This window comes from Lottia gigantea, assembly GCF_000327385.1.
Source record: "Lottia gigantea unplaced genomic scaffold LOTGIsca_111, whole genome shotgun sequence".
Classification (NCBI taxonomy): Eukaryota; Metazoa; Mollusca; class Gastropoda; family Lottiidae; genus Lottia; species Lottia gigantea.
In genome coordinates, this window is record NW_008707025.1 from 383,466 (window position 1) to 403,375 (window position 19,910).

At 33.0% G+C, this 19,910-nt stretch overlaps 1 protein-coding gene across 1 annotated transcript; it reads right to left on the minus strand.

The window, feature by feature from the left end:
• Positions 1 to 10,946: 10,946 nt before the first annotated feature.
• LOTGIDRAFT_171199 (hypothetical protein) lies at positions 10,947 to 19,048 on the minus strand (the record flags this gene model as incomplete). The annotated part of the gene is made up of 4 exons (XM_009047394.1): positions 10,947 to 11,395; positions 11,579 to 11,638; positions 14,295 to 14,463; positions 18,854 to 19,048. 4 exons carry the CDS (start codon positions 19,046 to 19,048, stop codon positions 10,947 to 10,949), a joined length of 873 nt encoding a protein of 290 aa, XP_009045642.1.
• Positions 19,049 to 19,910: the final 862 nt, after the last annotated feature.

The following is a 19,910-nucleotide window of genomic DNA, read 5'->3' on the forward strand; positions in this document are numbered from 1 at the left end:
AGCTGAAGACCGCCGAACTGTCTGGTGGTATTGGTCAACTTCAAGGGATGTGTATGATGACATGGCATTCATCTTGCTTTATTTTATCCGATGATAAGTTTTTCTACCATTCCGTTCTGAGAAAACAAAACAAAAGTTGAAATAAGTACGGGTTATCTTAAGTTGCATTCGTCCTATCCAAGTCTGCAATAAAGCTTCAAAACACGTTCAAAATACCGTAGCGGCTAGTAACACCATTGACTTTTAAGGATGATTCATTCGTTTAACTGACTGAATAGAATTTAGTCTATGCCCTAAATTACATTATTACAATGCTCTTTTAAAAGTACACTTATAACAAATATAAAAGATAAGTTAAAGTTTTCTGCAGTCATCTTGGGGACATCCAATAATTCTTACTAGTGCCCGCTTGGCAAAAATACCATTATCATAAATTCCCGCGTGCCATCAATTTGCTTCCATTTAAGGGATACGAACCTTTAATTTTTTTTAATCATTTTGATTTTCGATTTTGATTTTCTAGATATATCTTTATCTTTAAATCTGAAAGATCCGGCAAATATCTCGTTGAGAACACTTACTATTCCTACCAATTTTTCCGAAATTGTCCGTCTCCTTTGTAATCTAACAAGTATTTTACTCCAGTTCGGTTACAATGCCGTCACACAACGTGAAGAACGCGCTTATCGATAACGAATTGGGTTTCCCTATCCCATAGTTCGTTATCGTTATCGTTATAAAGAAACGACATGGTTAAAAAATATCCTCATTTGAACGGGACTGCGGTAGAAAACTTGTAGGATTACAATGGAGAATTATAATAGCAGATAAAAAAATTATAATTTTTAATATCAATTTGATTAGACATCACGATGTTCTGCATTCTGATAAAATACACACGCTCGTAATGGTAGTACAGGAAATGGAGGAAAAATTAATTTAGATGACGGCATCCCTTTAATTAAACCTTGATTGAAAGCTAAATGTTTTAGATTATTGAGAGTGAATAATTTCCGATCGTGATTTAACTTGGCCTATAAAATTAGGGCTTCGATTTAATGACCAAGTTTTATTATTTACTTAGAACATTAATATGGCTTTCCTGATTGATGGTATAGTGAAATGGAAAGCCTGTACAAACTGTGACACTAAGGATATATTGAACTTTGCTTATAGTGGTCAACAATAAATATGGTCAAGTTCTTTGTATTTTGTCCGGAGGGTGAACTGATGACTGATCTGTTATTACAACCTTTATAACAAAAAGCTTATATTACAATTTTTAGGTTTTGAAATCTTCTGATGGTGAATTCTTGTTTAGTTTGCGCTATTACCATGTATTTTATGGAACTGATGTTTTTTTTGCTAGTAATTCTTCTGGGATGACCATCTGTTAGTTGTTCTATACCGTTCTGATTTTGTGCAGTCGAGACAGCTATTGCCGCGTACAATTAAAGATATGAAAAAAGCCTTTGATGAAAATTATTAGACTTTATCAGAGAGTATCAAAAAAAAAATGTAATTTTTGTTTCCGCTTTTTAAGGTAAAATTACAGTACCAAGTTGCACGAAGAAGTTGTTTAGTTGAAAGTCGTTAGTTAGTTGGTAGGTCAAACATCAGATGAATGTAGCAATGTAATTATTTACGTCACAAGTTAACCACAAAAAGTGGTATTTACCCTCAGTTTTCTGAAAGATTTTGAAATGCTTTAACAAATTCATAACAGTCCATTGGTTTATTGGATAACAGATGATTAAAGATTTACTTCAAAGTTTTAGGTATATGGTTTTTCCATGTAATACTATCTATATAAAGTAGAACAGTTTGAAATAGTACGACTCGAAATGTGTCTGTCGAGTATGTCAGACAAACTTTTACCGACCATTCCCGAAACAAGTTGGAAATATGACCAAAGACAATTAACTATAAAGGTAGCGTAAATTGAAGATTTATTTTTACATTTCTTCAAAATTTAGCTGTTGGCATATGTTTACATTACAACTAGTTATTTTTGCGAAGTGTTCGTAACATTGAGGTATTGTCGTTTTTTTTCTTTAAACTATACGGTAGTATATTTATTGTTTTCTCTTTTTTGACACAAGCTGTTACCTCTTGCAGTTTCTGTTATCAGAATATTGTGCTTATTGACAAAACTAAGGTACTTACCTAAGGTTATCTTGATAGATTTTAAGTCCAAGATAAAAGTCAAGGTTACCGTAGAAGATCTGTGTCGTGAATGAGAAATTAGTGGTCAAATTTCTAGCACTGTCATTCTTTTAATAGGTGTTTAACCTCGTAAAAAGATAATTGACTTTTCCTTTTGATCACTGCAACATAAAAGGCGAATTGTTTTCAGTGTTAAATGATTGACTGTCGACCGTATAGTTGGAGGTACAATGTAATTATACCCCAGTTTGGTTGCATGTAGTAATTATTCGATACTGCGATCTGATAAAAATAAACAATGGCCTTGGTATATTACTTTGTGGGAAATGTCCAAAGTGGTTGTCATCCTTTGCGGACAATAATATGCAGTATTCAATAAAAACAACCGAAGTCACATCTAGAAAACTTATCCATTAAAAGGAACATGGTTCAATTTGATTAGCAATTTTTCAAATCAAATATCACTTTTGGCTAATCAAGTTAAATTGATTAGTATTTCAGTGGAATTCGGTAGCAAAATGTTCCAGTTGTAAACTACAGATCGATTTTGCCGATGAAGTTAGTTTTTTTTTAATTTATAATTTATCCAGGAAATATTGGATGGCAAAAGGAGTCATTCGATATTACTTACAATGAACCTTGTAATCGTGAAAATGGTCATAGTATCTTTTCCAGCAAGAGAAAAGTTTACAAGCAAAAATATCTTTGGGCAAAAATGTGCTGCGTTCAATGGAAGTCACAAATAGAATACTGAATAGCTTTATCCAGTAAGATGTAAGAAATAATATTCGACACACCGATAAATTCGTGAAATTTATCCTGCAGAGACGGCAATTTTTATAAGAAAAATGTTCTTTATACTCAAAAAGTCACAAATAGAAAACTGAATAGATTTATCCAATATTATGTAGGGATTGAGCCCAAAAATGCAGTAAAAACTTTGAATTGGCTATTGGTATTCCCTTAAATCACAATTTTGCAAGAATAATGTTTTTGTTTGTTTGAGTATGGAATGTTCAACAAACACAACCATAGAAAAAAAATTCCAAAATCCAGTAAAACTATGCATTGGATCTTGATATCTTTTTCCAAAGATCACGATTTTACAAGAATAATGCTGTCGGTTCGCTTTGTGATCAAAAAGTGCTATCTTCAATCAACACAACCAAAGTCAGAATAGATTAGAATAAAAAATAGATAAAAACTGAAAATGACTGTCCAGTAAGGTCAAGTCATGAGCCTTCTTATCTTCTCTAGTAGGTAAAATTTCAGAAGAAAATGTTGTCCAAATAAGATCTGTCTTTGTTGTTAAAAATATGTACCCTTCAATAAAAAAAAAACGAAAATCATGTGAATATATCATTATAACCTCTATTTATTTGGTGAGGTTAACTTTAAATGATTTTGCAATGCAGTTTGCGAGTCAAATTGATCCCGTTTACGACCCAATATGCCCTATGATTAGCCGCAAAATTTATGGCAATGACCTGCGAATAAATTTGTTTATTTTTCATAAACATCTTCTCAGAAATCTGTAGAAATGGCAACTCTCGACAGACTCTATAACCTTAGGACAGATTCGCCATTTTAGGGGCTTGATTTTGGTCTTGAATATATGTAATTAGTCTTTAGAAGTACTAAAAAATACAATTTTGATATACCCCAAACTAGGAATTTCACTTTCTATTTCTATATTAGAACTTTTCTATATATGACAGAATCTCAAGAAAAAAACCGAATTGTGTTTTTAACTTTCAGACGAAGATAATTCTGGACGCACATGGATTTGAAGGCTCAAATTTCGACGGTAACCTGTGAACAATATTACTGATTAGCATAGCTAAAAAAACTCTCGTTTGATCCTTTTAAACTATCGTTATTGGTAAGCTCAATCTAAAATCTATAACTGGAACATTTTGAATTCCTACCGAATTTTAATTAAGTGCGAATTTAACTTGATTAGCTATTTCAGGTGTAATTTATTTGCTCATTAGATTTTTCAAAATAAATTGAACACTGTTTGGTGAATATAATATTGGATCCCGCGAACCAGATAAAAAAAACATCCTAATCCCTAAGATTGGCGTTGTTTATATTTCTGACTACTTACATGATTACAAATAGTCGTTAATTATCTAAAAGTCCAACAGGCTGCTGAAATTACCTCCTACTGAATTGCACTTGAATCAGGTAACATCGCTGTCTAAGTATCTGATGAAAGGCTTCAAAAGAAATTTCCCTATCAGGTTTTTGCCACAAATAGAATCCACTAATGTTGTGATCAAACTAAAGATATCAGAAGCTATTATGTATCTTTATCGAGTTGTATTTACACATCAGTTCATTCGCATTAATTTATATATAAAAAGCTTAGTGCACATTTATGTCATTTATTGCACTTTCTATCACAAAATTTGATTTTCTTCGTGTAAAATATCAAAGTCAAATATTACTTGTTGATAACGTTGCAGACGTTTATGTCGTCTTTAGCAAAACTACAACAGCGTAACATTGGTATTTAAAGTGATACTACCTCTTAGATTGGACGTAATATTTAAAGTCTCAAAACTAGCCAATAAGAGTATATATTCATCATTGGACTTACCTTACTTACTAACTACCAAACCAACAGCACAGAATCATCCAATCTGAACCAATCCAAATACAACATCCGCTGGAAGCTAATTTGTCATCTACCAACCAACCTTCCTGGAGTCATAACTAAGCAATAATTACTTAGTTAGGATTTATCAGATTGTATAGTAATTCTGCTGTATACTTATGACACCAGGTAAATCAATACATACTCATTTTGACCATGTTTAAAAAAAATGGTCACTCCTTTAAAATAATGTCGTGATGGCACACACGATTACAGTTTAACTACCAACGAATCAAGTAAACTGTCCCAGAATACAAATTTGCAATGTGGGTCTACACTTTGAAACGATTATCAGCAAATGCACCAAACTAATTATTATCCTAGATTTGCTGAATTTTTCACTACTGACAATAACGTGGGTAACCTTGTGATTGATGATTAGATAGGCCTCTGTGTTTCTCAGCCTTTACTGATCTAAATATTTTGTTTTGAAATTAACACAAGCAATCAGGGGTGTATCAGTTGTAAAAGGGCGTCCGTGGTGATGGATGGCCACCGCCGACCTGGATACGCCACTGCATGCACTAACAATAAAAGCATATTAATATGCTGTAAAATTACACTAAGAAATTTACAGTTAAAGTAAAACTGTCTGCAATCATAATATGATCCTTTCATTTATATCCTAAAGTTGAGTGAACATGTGTACATCGAGATTATGATCAAAAAGTTTTTACGGAAGATATTTTTGAAGACGTAAAAACATAGCCTAAGCTTTAACTATTTCGATTTCGACTTATGTGTTAGAATAGGTTATTAAGCATGTGTCTAACTCTCTGAGCCACCTTCGCCACGAGGGAAAAGCTAAAGCTACCTTTAAAAATTCAAGTCCCTGAAAAAGAATTTACCTCCCAATTGGACTGTATGTTTAAATGAGATAGCTGAACAACTTCTAATAAAAAAAAGTTCAATAACTTGGCGCTAGAGGGACAGTTACGCCATTTTCGGGGGTTGATTTGTGTCTTGAATATAAATAGTCTTCTGAAGTACTGGAAATGTACACAAATCGCTTAATTCCTTCAAATATACTCCAAACTAGGAAATTTGTATTTCTGTATTTGTCTTTTTTATGTTCACACGCTTCTAATTTTGAACAGAGGTGGATATTAAGGCTCTCATTTCGACTGTGAGCTGTGAACACTATTACTGATTTGCTTAACTAAAAAAAAATCCGGTTTCTGAGACTATTGGTCAAACGGGATGGCGAATCTGTTCCTTTAAAGGTGGTTTTTTCTTATTTTTTAGTGTCAAATTTAGCAAACTATTTGATTAATTAGTGTTTGTAATGAATCATCATGTATTCTTAATCATATCATTATATTCTCATTACATATAATAAGTAGTTTTAACCAATCATAAATGTTCATGAATCAACAGTCTGGATAAACACAAAATACGTTTTGACCTTTGATCGGTCACTCATTGGAATACTGGTGGTAATTCTTATTTTATTTAGCTTATTATGAATTAATTATGGGCACGTGAGACAAACTTGTATTTTTGCAAGTCACCTTTACTTTCTATTCATAAATGAAAGGGGGAACCAATCTTTAATATATCTCTTGCAATATCATTGATGCCCTTACGTTCATGTCTCCGGGTTATTCTTTTAAAATCACGTTTACCCATTTTATATATCTTATATCTTCCCAGATATTTAACTCAGTGCAAGAGCATATTAGTTTAAGATATTATTGCAAGTTGACTACTAAGATATGTATGATATATGACATGAAATAAGTGTAGGCCTTTTAACGTGTTTTGATTAAAAAAAGATTTAAAGTAGAAAATGAAGGATAGTAACATTGGTATTTCAATATCTTCATTTCTCAAACAATGTTTTTATTACATATAAATGAATCTAAAAAGGATCTAGCCATTGTAACCATTTGATTATATTTACACGAATCTCATTTTCGACCGATGTTCAAGACTCCAGAAGAACAATACCAAACTAAGGCATCAAGCGTTACACTCAGTCTATTGGCTTTGGTAGAATATACATTCCTTGGCATAATTTGGAATTTATGAGTAACCGTTTTAAGCTCGAAAGGACAATATACCATCATGATTTGAACTAAAACAGTGTTAAATATTTCAAAATACCATTGTTGGTATGGAAATTGGGCATTGATATAGAATGACCCATTTAGAAGCAACTTCCCACCATAATTTACTCACGTTTGGCAGAGACGTCATTTTGATATTTGAACTGAAGGTGTTGTCAAGTTGTTTATGAATGATATTTTTAGACTCCACACGTTGATTAGGGTACTATAGATTATTACAACCCTCTAGTGAAGTCATCCCCATTATACAGGTTAAATTGTGTTTCCCATAATATCCCTTTCTTATAAAATTCCCATTGATGATGTAAATACGAGTTGCACCCCTTCGCCAGAAAATTTCTCTTCCAGAGAATGTTATTTATAGACAGAGGAGAGCACGTTGGTTATCTTCAATATATACTAGTAGGGTTAACTTTTGATTGAGCGATGATTTGTTTTTGATTTTGTACAGTAAATTAGATTGGGTATACTAAGGCCTTAACCTGAATATTGTCAACATCATTATTCATATTTCCAATCTACTCATCATTTGAGCACGTAACGTAAAAAAGGTTACCTCGATAGTAAGTCTAGCTCAATGGTTAATGATCCAATCAAGACTTGAAGGCTCGAGTTGCGTCCATTATAGTTACTTATAAGTATTGTTTTTCCAAAGAAAAACCAAACAGCTAGTGAGTCTTTTTCGGTTTATAAGTCAGATAAAACACTTCTCTCGGGATATGGGTTTTTAATATCATAAAAACTCTCTGCCATGTTTAATCCTACACATAAATTCCATCTCATAACTTAAATATTTGATAATACATAGTACCATTATCGCGTAAACTCCCGTTTAACAGAGCATAAGTGTTCAGTTATGCTACAACCAAATATTGTTGGCCTTTGCGAACCTTTTAAATGTCTTTATCTCCCTTTGTTAATGACAGACGTCGATAATTCATTTTTCAAATTTCCCTATGACTGTTTGATTTGTATACAATTATACTACCATAAAACTTGTTATGGACAGACAACGCCAGGGTTTGGTAATCTATTCTGGGAATCGTCGGGAACACAATGGAATAAAGAAGGCCGTTAGACGAGCGCCGTTACACCAATAAAAACGCAGTATATAGTGTGGTAAAGACACTGAAAAAGATTTTTTGCGACTTCATTACGTCCTTAACACGATTCTCAAGTCTAAAGAGTCCTCATGTGAAGGTTCACAATGCGCATATTGGGCTCCCAAAGGGTTTCCAGTTAGCTCTGAGTTTAAGCCCCTAACAATCCCAAATATTTCAATAGAAGCGTCCTAGTCGCCATAAGCGCATCGTAGGATACAATAAAGTCTCATAGGTCGCGGTACAAATGCGACTGTTTTAGAGTTTTTAATTTTTTAGGGATTTTTTTTCTTATGATTTTGACTGGGATATAAATCATCAAGGATAAAAAATGCAAAAAAAAAAAAAAAAACAAACAAATGAAACCTCTAAAATATTCATTTAAACAAAAATAGATTAATATACTGATCTGCATTACAAAAGTAATAAACGACGTTGTTAGCTGTAGTTTATTCTGGATCTTACATTGTCATAATTCTTTTTTTTTTCATTTTTTCTATCCGGTTTCTGTTGTCAGTATGCAAGAAACTATATCATGTGTACGACAATAACCCGAGACCACGTCCCGAAGACTCAAAAATGCGTTAGAAATTGCTTCCATTTTACATTGCATGAGGTTATCCGCCTACATTAGCCGGAAGCAGACGACAATTTTTTACTGTTACTTACGAATGTGCGGAAATAATTTGTGTAAATTGGATCATTACTATTATAATAACAGTCATAATTTATTATGTATTCAGTTAAACCTTTCTGATATGGAACTATTTAAATGTGTGTGATATCTGAATAAATCTGAACCATAATCAATATAGAAAATACATCGAAATATTTACAACTTTTATTGAAAATATATAATAATGCTCAGAGTTTATGTTTATATGTATAATCAGATCACAACCGTGATAAATTGTATAATCGTCATAGAATATCTTAATCACAACTGTATCGAAAAGTACAACATTAACCATTTTTTGGGATGACAACTGTCAAGGTATATCTTAATAACAACCGTATGGAAGAGTACAATGATAATAGTATATCTGAATAACAAATGTAGCGATGTTAAACACATAGCCAAAGTACAACCAAAATAGTCGGGAAATCGGAACACCATACTGATTTTAAAAAAAAAACTTAAGTGAACTGGAGTATAACAGTATATATGAATTACAACCTTTGTTCATTGTATAATCGTATCACATTATCTGGATAAACTCACATAAAATGTTAATAATTATAAGAACACTACCCTATTAAATTGTAGGCTATAATCTTCACGGTATATCTGAATACCTAGTTGTATAATAATATTTAATATATATTTGAATCACAACCATGATAAATTGTATAATCGTAACAGTGTATCTGAATATGAACACTATCAAAATATATCTAAATAACAACCCTAGTAAATTTAATAATCTTAACAGAATATCCGAAAAACAACTTTAGTTTATTGTATAATCTGAACGAAATATCTGAATAACAAAGTTAGTTAATTGTATAATCTTAACAGAATATCTGAATAACAATCCTGTAAGTAAACTCACCAATCTAAACAATATATCTGAATTAGAACTCTGGTAATTTGTGTAAACTTGTGCAATGCAAAGCATATCTGAATAACAACCATCATGAGGCGTACATTGTTAGCAATATTATCTGAATAGCAACCATCACAAAGGGCACAATATTAACAATATATCTGAATAACAGACTATTTAAAAGCTTATCACATTGTAGCAAATTGTACAACAGAAACCAATCAGGTATATCTGAATATATGTACGTAGTTATCTTTCATGCTAAAGATCTGTGCACAGATAGAAATTTTGTAATTAAAAGAGCACATAGTATTATCTTAATCTGAATGGTAAATGTTTATATTTATACTTAAAAGTTGTGAATCACCTCTCGTTTGTGTTTATTATACACCTCTTATATTATATCATACAGAAAAACTTTCTTGATTTAATTCCCCTATAGACGCTGTTTCCTTTTCTTACAATGGTGATTTTCAAAGCCAAATTCTAAATGACTTTTCAACGACTAGTAGAAGCATATCATCGGCGCCTGAAAAAATCTGATGGCTGAAAAAATCGTAGATGCGACCAGATGCGTCTATACTTTCCATTAAAAATTGAATCTGATAGTCGACATGGAGCTGGAGGACGGAGTTGCCGGCCATCCAGATGATTTCAGTTTCTAGGTTTTCAATTAAATTCTATATTTGTGAGGTCTTAGCACAGTCGCTTAGAGCGTTGGTTCTTTACATGACGTCATTTGCTTGTTTACTTCAGCGAATGTCGACTGTGGGTTCCGATCTCGATTGGCGTGTGAAATTCCAATGACCTTGAATTAGTCATCTTCTCTCATAATTCCCGTCGACCAAGCTGTAAATGGGTACGGATAATCCGGGAGAGATCAATGGCAAGAGGATTGGCCAAGGACCAGTTTGTAGAAAGGATCCTTAACTAAGTTGTTATCCTTGTAAATTGTAGTTGTTTGATTTTTTTTCTTATATGCACACTCAAGTCGGATGCGATGAATCTAATGTGATGAATTGGGTTGAATCTAATACAGACAGTTCTACTGAAGGGGGAAACTTCACTTAAATATACACTTATGAATAAAGTAGGCCCAAACGTCACAGGTAAACAACGCCAATCGTGTAATGAACTGTATTATGTGTCATACCGTAGTCTTTCTTCACAGATATCATTTGTCATAACATTATAATTCTTTTTTGTGTCGTCGCTTATGTTTTTAGGCTAATTAGCCTACTATAATATGCCACTGAGGATAGAAATTTGAAAAAGTGAATGTTTAGAATGTTAATAATATGGATATAACTTTTAGAAAAATAAGAAAGAAATTAAATATTTTGATAATGTTTTATATGTATCGGCACTTGAGTATATGTTTCGATGATTTAAATGTTAAATTTTAAAGATCTGTTTGGGTTCCAACATTGATTCCACACATTCGAAAACAAGAAGCCAATAAACAAAATGTCAGACAAAAAAGGCACAGAAAGCAGAACACACCCAATATTTCACTGACGGCGAATATGTACACGGTTGAATCACACCAATTGTTAGGGTCGTGAACCTGTTGGAGATAAGGTGGTCGCCATATTGAACCTACCCAAAATGTTCCCAAAACGTGCCAAACAATCAGAAACATACTGACAATACAGCCCATGAATTTATTAGTTCGAGAGGAAAACAGACCCCTGCGATCGTGCTCCAACAAATTGTCAATACTCCCCTCCTTCTTAGCTTGCATTGTCTGCCAAAAACATGACGTCACTTTCAATAATCCGAAACATCCTCCCACTAATAAATAAACTGGTATCATTGGTTGAATTGGACAATCATTTAAATACTTCACTCCTGAAACGAGAGGAAAATCCGTCATATTTGAACATATTATTTATCATAAATGTCCGTTGATAAAAAAACAAATAACTCTAAAAACTCTAAAAATGGTCCTTATATATGATGTGTTCACAAATTGATTTTGAAGTTATTCAAGGGCAATAACTCGATAAAAAAATTATAATATAAATGCCTTACCTATACATATCATAGCTATTGGTAAAATTAATATCACTGCCAAGGAACCGGTCATAAATGCTGAAAATGAAAAAGTTGGAAGATAATATCAACATAAAAAAGAATGGTCCTTTTGGATCTAAAACGTCTCCTAAAAACTATGTTACCCGAAATTTCCATTAACCCAAATGATCCACAGTGCTCGAAAAGTCGACTCACTCTGCGGATTGGCCGAGGTCAACAGTCTAAGATCAGTAAAACGAAAAATACAATTTGATTAGATTTAGCATCAATAAAATTGGAACCACAATATCCTGTAGAGACAGGAATCACAAATCCCCGTATCTTCTAAAAGCCAACTAATTGACGAGTTTCTCTCTATAATTGGGTAATAAACATGATTTATTATCAACTCGCAAGTTTCCAGTCCATAAGATACTCGCAGTGGCACATAAAGATCTCATTTTCAATGTTTCCTTCTTTTTTTCTTTTAACTTGAAGTTTAAAAGCTAGGACGACTAATGATGCTATCTAGCACTTTAGACGGAATAATAGAGGTGTTATATTGTTGGATGAAGTGCACTTTAATTTCTAGGCGGACTTAGAGTAATATTTTTTTACCTTTGGAATAGGATAGCTTATTTTGTCTCTTAATTCGATTATTTTATCAACTTTGGCATGTAGATAAGATTTTGGATAGTATATAGGAAGTATTATATGTTTGGAACTGTTTCTATAACTCATTCCCATTTTTTTTTTGCACTTTGAACTGCTAAAATGTATTATTTGGATAAGATCTTATAACAAGCTTTTGATTTTACAAATTAGACTGTCTTTAACTTTGATATTGCTGAATGAAAAAGCACGAAAAAGTGCTTACTTATATTCGAATCGCACAACAAAACTAGAAATCCTCACAAAAGAGATTGACAATACATTGGTAGAAGCAAATGAATTATTCATAGAAGGAAGTATATATATATATATATCAAGCATAATGAAAAGTTGCATCAGGAGAGTTAAAAAGTTTCAGAGGATTGTGTCATAAGCCATTAAGTCGAAATCTGATTACAATGTTTTTCTCTTATAGTAATTTAATATTTATTTAATAAAGAGAAGATGAAAATCAAATGATGTCTTAATATACGCTTCATAATTTTCGGATTTCTTAAATCATGTACGTCAAAATTCCATACAAATTGTTCGCCAAATATTTTTCAACCTAAAGGAGGGGGAAAAAGCGACAAACAGTTAGAGATCCTTTTTTATTCAGATTGTCCTTGGTTTGTCGAACCTCTTATTGCCATAGCCTCTTCCATTTGTCATCATTAACCCAGATTTATGTTTTTTATTCCCCCACCTTGAAATTTTAAAAAATGTCTTGCATCCCAAAATCCGTCAATTTTTTTTAAAAATGAAAAAAAATGTCAAAATTGCAAACATGGGCTGAAGTCACCATATTTGAAAAAGTTTTTGACCAGTAAAGAAATCCCTTAGACGATATTAGATTTCTTGTCATATTTAAAACATAAAAGGCGAATTGTTTTCAGTGTTAGGTGATTGACTGTCGACCTTTTCAGAAGACTAAGGTATACAGTTTATTCTGTTTTATCCGGAGTTTTCCTTTACTCAAATTTGAAGAAACTTTTATACAGATGCATAAATGATTTTATCAAAGACAAATATATCAATCTATTCCACAGAGCACAATATTTCTGGCATTATCACATTAATCTTCAAATTTTTTCCGTTCCTTGATGCGCGATTTATTATGAATATTTGTAAAAACTAAGTTGAGCTAAGACATTTTTCGTGGCTCTGGAATCGACCTCCAATGTATTCGTATTGACAGTGTCACAGTTCTTTAAGTCTCTGGTTCTGATGTTAATTTTATTTGTTTCAATCACATTATTGATAAATCTACTCTGTCACCATGTAGAACATAATGTAATGATAACTCAATATGAGACGAAAATAACATTATCTGACAAAATTTAATTAGAATTACATTCAATGTCATCCATAATAAAAATCTATGTATCAACTTCTGTCAAACAGAAAATCTTATAAGAGTATTTAATCCATCTGAATTCAGTTTTATATATGATCACACCCGTTAACGTTGATTCATAAAATGTTTTATTGAATATATGTTAATTCAGCTTAATGCAATTTGGGTTAATAGAAATACGGAGTCGAAATGTTTCTAAGAAACGATGAAAAGGTTTAACTTGGCCTCTGGATATAAGCTATTACTATATCGAAGAATAGCTGAATTAACTTCTGCAAGCAACTTCCGATGTCTGAAAGAATTTGATCGACCTTAGTGCACCGACCACTGAAAATTCGCACTTGTCATTGAATGCTGATAGGGATATTTTAAATTCCCAGTCGACCTCAGCCATGATGTTGCGTGATTAAACAGAATATACCTTTTCTACGCTTCCTTGAAACAATTCATATACTTACAATCCTAAGGACGAATATATATTTTTTTTCTGGTGCACTAATTAGAAATTTGCCTGAAACTTATCTTTATGTCCGTGACCTGAGAGAATGATAAGTTGTAGGTTAATAAACATTGTTCATGAAGAGCATTTATAACTGAAAGTCTGTCTGCGATATCAGTTATCTGAAACTGGACGTTAACTTGTCATATTGTACCAAACGACCAATCATTGTTGAAATTGTGGCAACAGCACAAATATGCTTTGAGGTATATGGACAGAATACTTACAACTGCTACAAATGATTCTGTGAGCTCGACATAAAAAATCACATGCGTTTTCTGCCTCCGTATTGGCTTCTTGAATCTGAACAATCACCTCCCTTTCTACTTTACTAGCTGATATAGCTTCACTCCAATCTAAACTTGATCGAAAAAACTGTCGCTCGTCTTCTGAGGACTGAAATCAAAAGCATAAATGGATGAAAATATTTAATGGTTATATCTCAATCTGGGACCGTATTCTCCAAAAACTTTACCGCAGCTGATTTTAGTGTTCCAGTCATCTGGTTGGTCAATCTTAAAATCGATTCAAACTTTAATTCTATTATCCAATTAGATTTCTGTATTTCTTTAATCTGGATTATATCTCAGTTATGATTTTGAATGGTTTCGAGCATGTACCTTAAGCAGTGGTGTCCGACGTTTATTACTCGATATTTCTACATATCTTTACTATATTTCACGAGTCGTCGTTTTAACATTCAAACGCGGATAATTCTGGACACACATGCATTTGAAGGCTCAAATTTCGACGATTTTGAATGGTTTCTGGCATGTACCCTAAGCAATGGTGTCAGACGTTTATTACTCGATATTTCTATATGCCTACTATATTTCACGAGTCGTCATTTTAACATTCAAGCGCGGATAATTCTGGACACACATGGAATTGAAGGCTCAAATTTCGAAGGTGGGCTGTAAACACTATTACTGATTGGCTTAGCTAAAAAAAATCCATTTCTGATACTAAAGTATGATTGGTGAAAAGGAATGGCGTATTATTACTGATTGGCTTAGCTAAAAAAAACCCGTTTCTGATACTAAAGTATGATTGGTGAAAAGGAATGGCGTATATGTCCCTTTAAACACTGATTTTAATCATCTAAGGCCCTGCAGCCTTTTAAATGAATCCGCCATAGCAGAAAAATATCCCGTCATAAGATTTGTTAAGAGCTTAGCCCCTCGACCAATAAGATTCATTGAACAAAATATTGCGTGAAATTAGTCGAACATACGCTTGTTATCTATATTAATCTTGACAATGATTATAGCTCTTATGTGAAAGGTCAGATTTCTACATGTTTTGTCAAATATACCATGGACTTATTGGAATAAAGAATCGGAAACTTATTTTCTTCTCGCGTTGTAGCTTTGTGTGTAAATAGTACGAGGTTTTCAGGAAGTACCCTTGAGCAAGTGACAAATCACAAAACATATTTGCTTACTTTAAGTTATCTTCAATTAGCAAAAAAAGCAGATTTCCTTGGTGTCGTTGCATTAACGCCCCACATAACAATAATGTGGGCGAAGAGGGGGGTAATTTGGATCGAATGTCGCAATATTAGACGGCGTTACAGATTTAATTTAATGATTCGCAACCATTTATGGTCGTCTGTGTAGCCGATGAGGTAGCCCACAGACTAGGGATAATGAGATTTAAAAGAGAGTGATTTTCACCTTTACACGTGCAAAAGTGACAATATTATGGTTTCCATAATGTACTATTGTTTTTCCTACACGTGTCTTGAACTATCCAGAAGAGGTTGACCAGACAATAACCATATAAACTTACAAACATGTAATATGGCTTTAATGAATCTTGATAGTGAGATGAAGATATGCTCAAGTACTTCAGAAATAACACTACATACCACAGACGAGATAAATAGCAAATGGAACTATAATTGATACATAAAGACTAGTAGTGGCTGTGCCAGTAAATGCATTCTTGATAGAACCCTCTCAGACGCTCAATGGGAGGCTTGCGACTATGACTCCTCCATAGACTTACCGTATTTTAAATTCAGAGTTGTCCCCCACTTCCCATTGAGTTATTCTGTCCCCTATTTGTACCCCCAATCTCGAGAGGTTGACATCGCCATTGTCTCTTAAAACAAATAAGTCACTTAATCTTGTGGTTCTTCTTGATCAATACTATCCTGTCCTTTCCTAATGGTCAGAACAATTTAAAAGGTTTGGTTTCAAAGGAATATTCCTGTGGTATTTACAAATACTTAGTAAATATATATAGATTTTAATCTGTTTTTTAAAAAATCTATATCCCATTGTTATACATTATTGCCTCGATTAACTGTAATTAGACCAGTTGTAGTACCGATTTGTAGATATAAAATGATTGTTATCGTTAATATATAACATATATATAACAATATACATTAAATCTTTGCTTGTTTGATAAATCATTCTGATTTCAGCCACCTTAACCCTGACAACAATTTATAATAAAAATAACATGATATGGCACCCATTAAGACTGGTGTCAGACCAGGAAGCAATTTTTTTTACTTTAGTCTCAGAAACGGGAATTTTTTAGCTAAGCCATTCAGTAATAGTGTTTAAGCTTACAAATCCACGGGTGTCCAGAATTATCCGCATTTGAATGTTAAAATGACGACTCATTATTTTAAGATACTCTGTGATATATATAGAAATAGTGAGTAAAATTCCCAGTCTAAAGTATTTTTAAAGGAATTATGCGATTTTTGTTCTTATAAAAATAACTACGTGATTACATTAATAACACCTTGGATATGACAACAGTCTAAATTGAAGCAATCCTTTTGTTTAATTGTAGGGGAACCGGACGTTGGATTTTGATTCTAAAAAAGCAAGCAGGGGGTGCTGTAGGCAAAAGCCTGTCCTTTCATACTATTACATAAAGAAATGTTTATGCAAAGAGCAAAATAGTTAGGTACACTGGAGATTTTTCAGATGTGGGCAAAGGAAACAAATTATTGATGTGCTGAACTCGCATTTTTGTCTCAACATACACAATTATACACAAAAGGCTTATTGAATATCAATTATTGTGAAAACAAGCAAGATTCTTAAGAACATTGACATATACTTATGAATCATTTGAATACCGATAGTTGACAATAGCCTAACCGAAGATCAATCTTACAAGAAACTGCAACCCGAAGCAATTTTTCCCAACTTTATCCTTTGATGGTAGTCGGGACTTTTAATCTCTGTCGGCATGTGAAAGTCCCTTTAACAAGTTATTATTCCAGTCGACCCAATGAGTAAATGGATAGGAATAACTGAATTAAGAGATATCATTATGGAGTTACGCTCAATGTTTTCTGGAAATCAAGCCCCTGTCATGTAGCAGTCTGTTCTCCATATACAGATCAGTGTGATATCAGTTTCCATCTGCAAATTGAGGAGCAGAAAAACTTAGGAAGTAAAACTCAATTTCGTTTTCAGTAGAAGTAAGATTACGACAAGGAAATGAGATCAAACGTATCGGAAATCAATCTTTTTTCAATTAGTTATAACAGACAAAAAGCACTGAATAAAATGTTACTTTTATCTAAAAACAAAAAGAACGAATCGATCCGGATATAATGAATGAGATTTTAAAGGCATTGTAGAAAGGTTTTCTAAAAATAAATTATGTGTATCGGGGACACTGATAGCATCAATTTGCGCCATTCCAATCTTAAATCAGACGTCTGTGGTTCCTGCAATTCCAATAAAACTAAGTGTTTGATGACGTCACTGATCGCGAAGTGTTATATAATAATGTAATACAAACATTTTTTTTGATGAGTGACGTCAGTGGAATTGCAGGAACCACAGACACCAGACGGCTGACTAAAAAAATGAAATGGTGCAAATTGGTGCTATCGGTGTGCCTGATACTCATACCAAATTTAGAAAACCCCTTTACAATCTCTATAATGTCGGTCGTTCAAGACATTTCTGGGCAAATGGGGACGGCTAAGGCTATATAAAGGCTATAATGAAAATGCTATAATGAGAATTAAGCTTGCGCAATGGTCTTTACACTTAAATTTTGACATTTAAAAAGTATTGTCATCCTTTTAAATTCCGATGAGACCACTTCTTTGATATTTTACAAAATGTCACTTAAATAGTCATACCCAAATAATGTTATGAAGTTATGTACTTAAAAGACGAAAATCAGTATGTGTTATGTGATTTAAAATACCGATCTTGTGCGTTATTCGTAACATCTTAAAACATTTTCCCATTTGTGACAGGACAGGAATCTTTCGTATTTTTTTCTTAAGACTAAGTAATATACACTTTACAACACAAGTATATATCCTTTAGCGAGAAATAAAATTAGTCTGATTTAAAAGTTCTAATTAGTGGTAAATTGTAAATTATTCTCTTATTAAAGTGACATAGTCGTCAAATTGTTTGCCTTACAACCCAATTAACCTCAACAGCCCACTTTTCAGAATGAAAATCTGACTTTGAGTCCGTACACTATTCAATAAAGCATGAACAACTGGAAGTGACAAAGTACCCAACCTAGGGCTGTTACCGTCATCCCATAGCAGATTTTCATTCATAAAGCTATGGATACGGATAGCTGTCATCGAGATTTATCTTTTGGAATACAATTTAGTCGGATATATCCCTTTAACATCTATTTTGCAATACACTACTTCAAATATTGGTTTGCAACCAGCTGACATATTTGAAAGAATGCCCAAACTCTTGCCCCAGGCATTCCATAATCAAACAATATCGGTACTCGAAAAAAAAAACAACAAAAAAGAGTAACCTACTAGAACTGCGCTGTTGATACTTTTAGCTGGGGATGATTTAAATGATCCGGTATGATGAAACTTAGCTATAGGTGAAGCTGGTACGGATGAATCATTTTGGTTACTGGTGTAACTTCCCGCTGACCGTGTACGTCTCACTGACGTCTTCCGGCGAGGTTTCCTAACCATAGTTCCTTTACGAGTTAACATTGACATGATGTGTTTGTTATGATTCCTGATATCTCAAGAGTCACTAATCACAGACTTGACTGATTCCATCTGACTGCTAAGACTTTCCGATCCTATTTGATTAAGTATAGTAAACCGATGATAATGTCTTCAAAGCTCGACGATTTCACGATGTCAAATAGATTTCACAACTTGTGTGATCATAAGAAAAATGTAACCTCCTCTTAAATCATAATATAACAAACTCGAATCAAAATCGATAGTGTATGGGATTTCGATACTTTTCATTTGGTGACTTTCTCGCGACAGAGAAAAGCTAAACTTTTGATTTGATCAGATTTTTATGAAAGATTCCTCGAACCATCGACTTGTCCAAAACAATATATGGTGAAATACGTTCACAAGCTTTAATTTATACTATGCTAAATTATCTGTGTCTGAGAGTTCGTTACCCAAATATTTTCCTCAATTCCAAGTCTCTTTATTTCATCAATTTTATCCCTTTATCTCTTGGCGATTACTTTGGTGAGCTTTTAGACTGAATTTCAGTAATAAATTGACTGACGATCCAATATAGACACCTATATACTTTAGCAGTATTTCTTTTGAAAATTTCTTTGGGTAATTGAAGAAACGTCATAATATGACTGATACTAAGGGCAGTCGCGTTTCTGTGACTAAATTGACCAAACGTTAACCAAAATATGAATAGCTTTGAAACACCACATAAACTTTAATGGTCTACTTTATACTAAACTCTTCCTTTCAATCATAAAGATGACATTTTGACTTCGGTTAAAATCTTGGATTAAAAATATATAAGCCAGAACACCATCCTTGTTGCAATCGACTGTGCTCCATTAACCCTTCCATGCACTATTCTCTACAC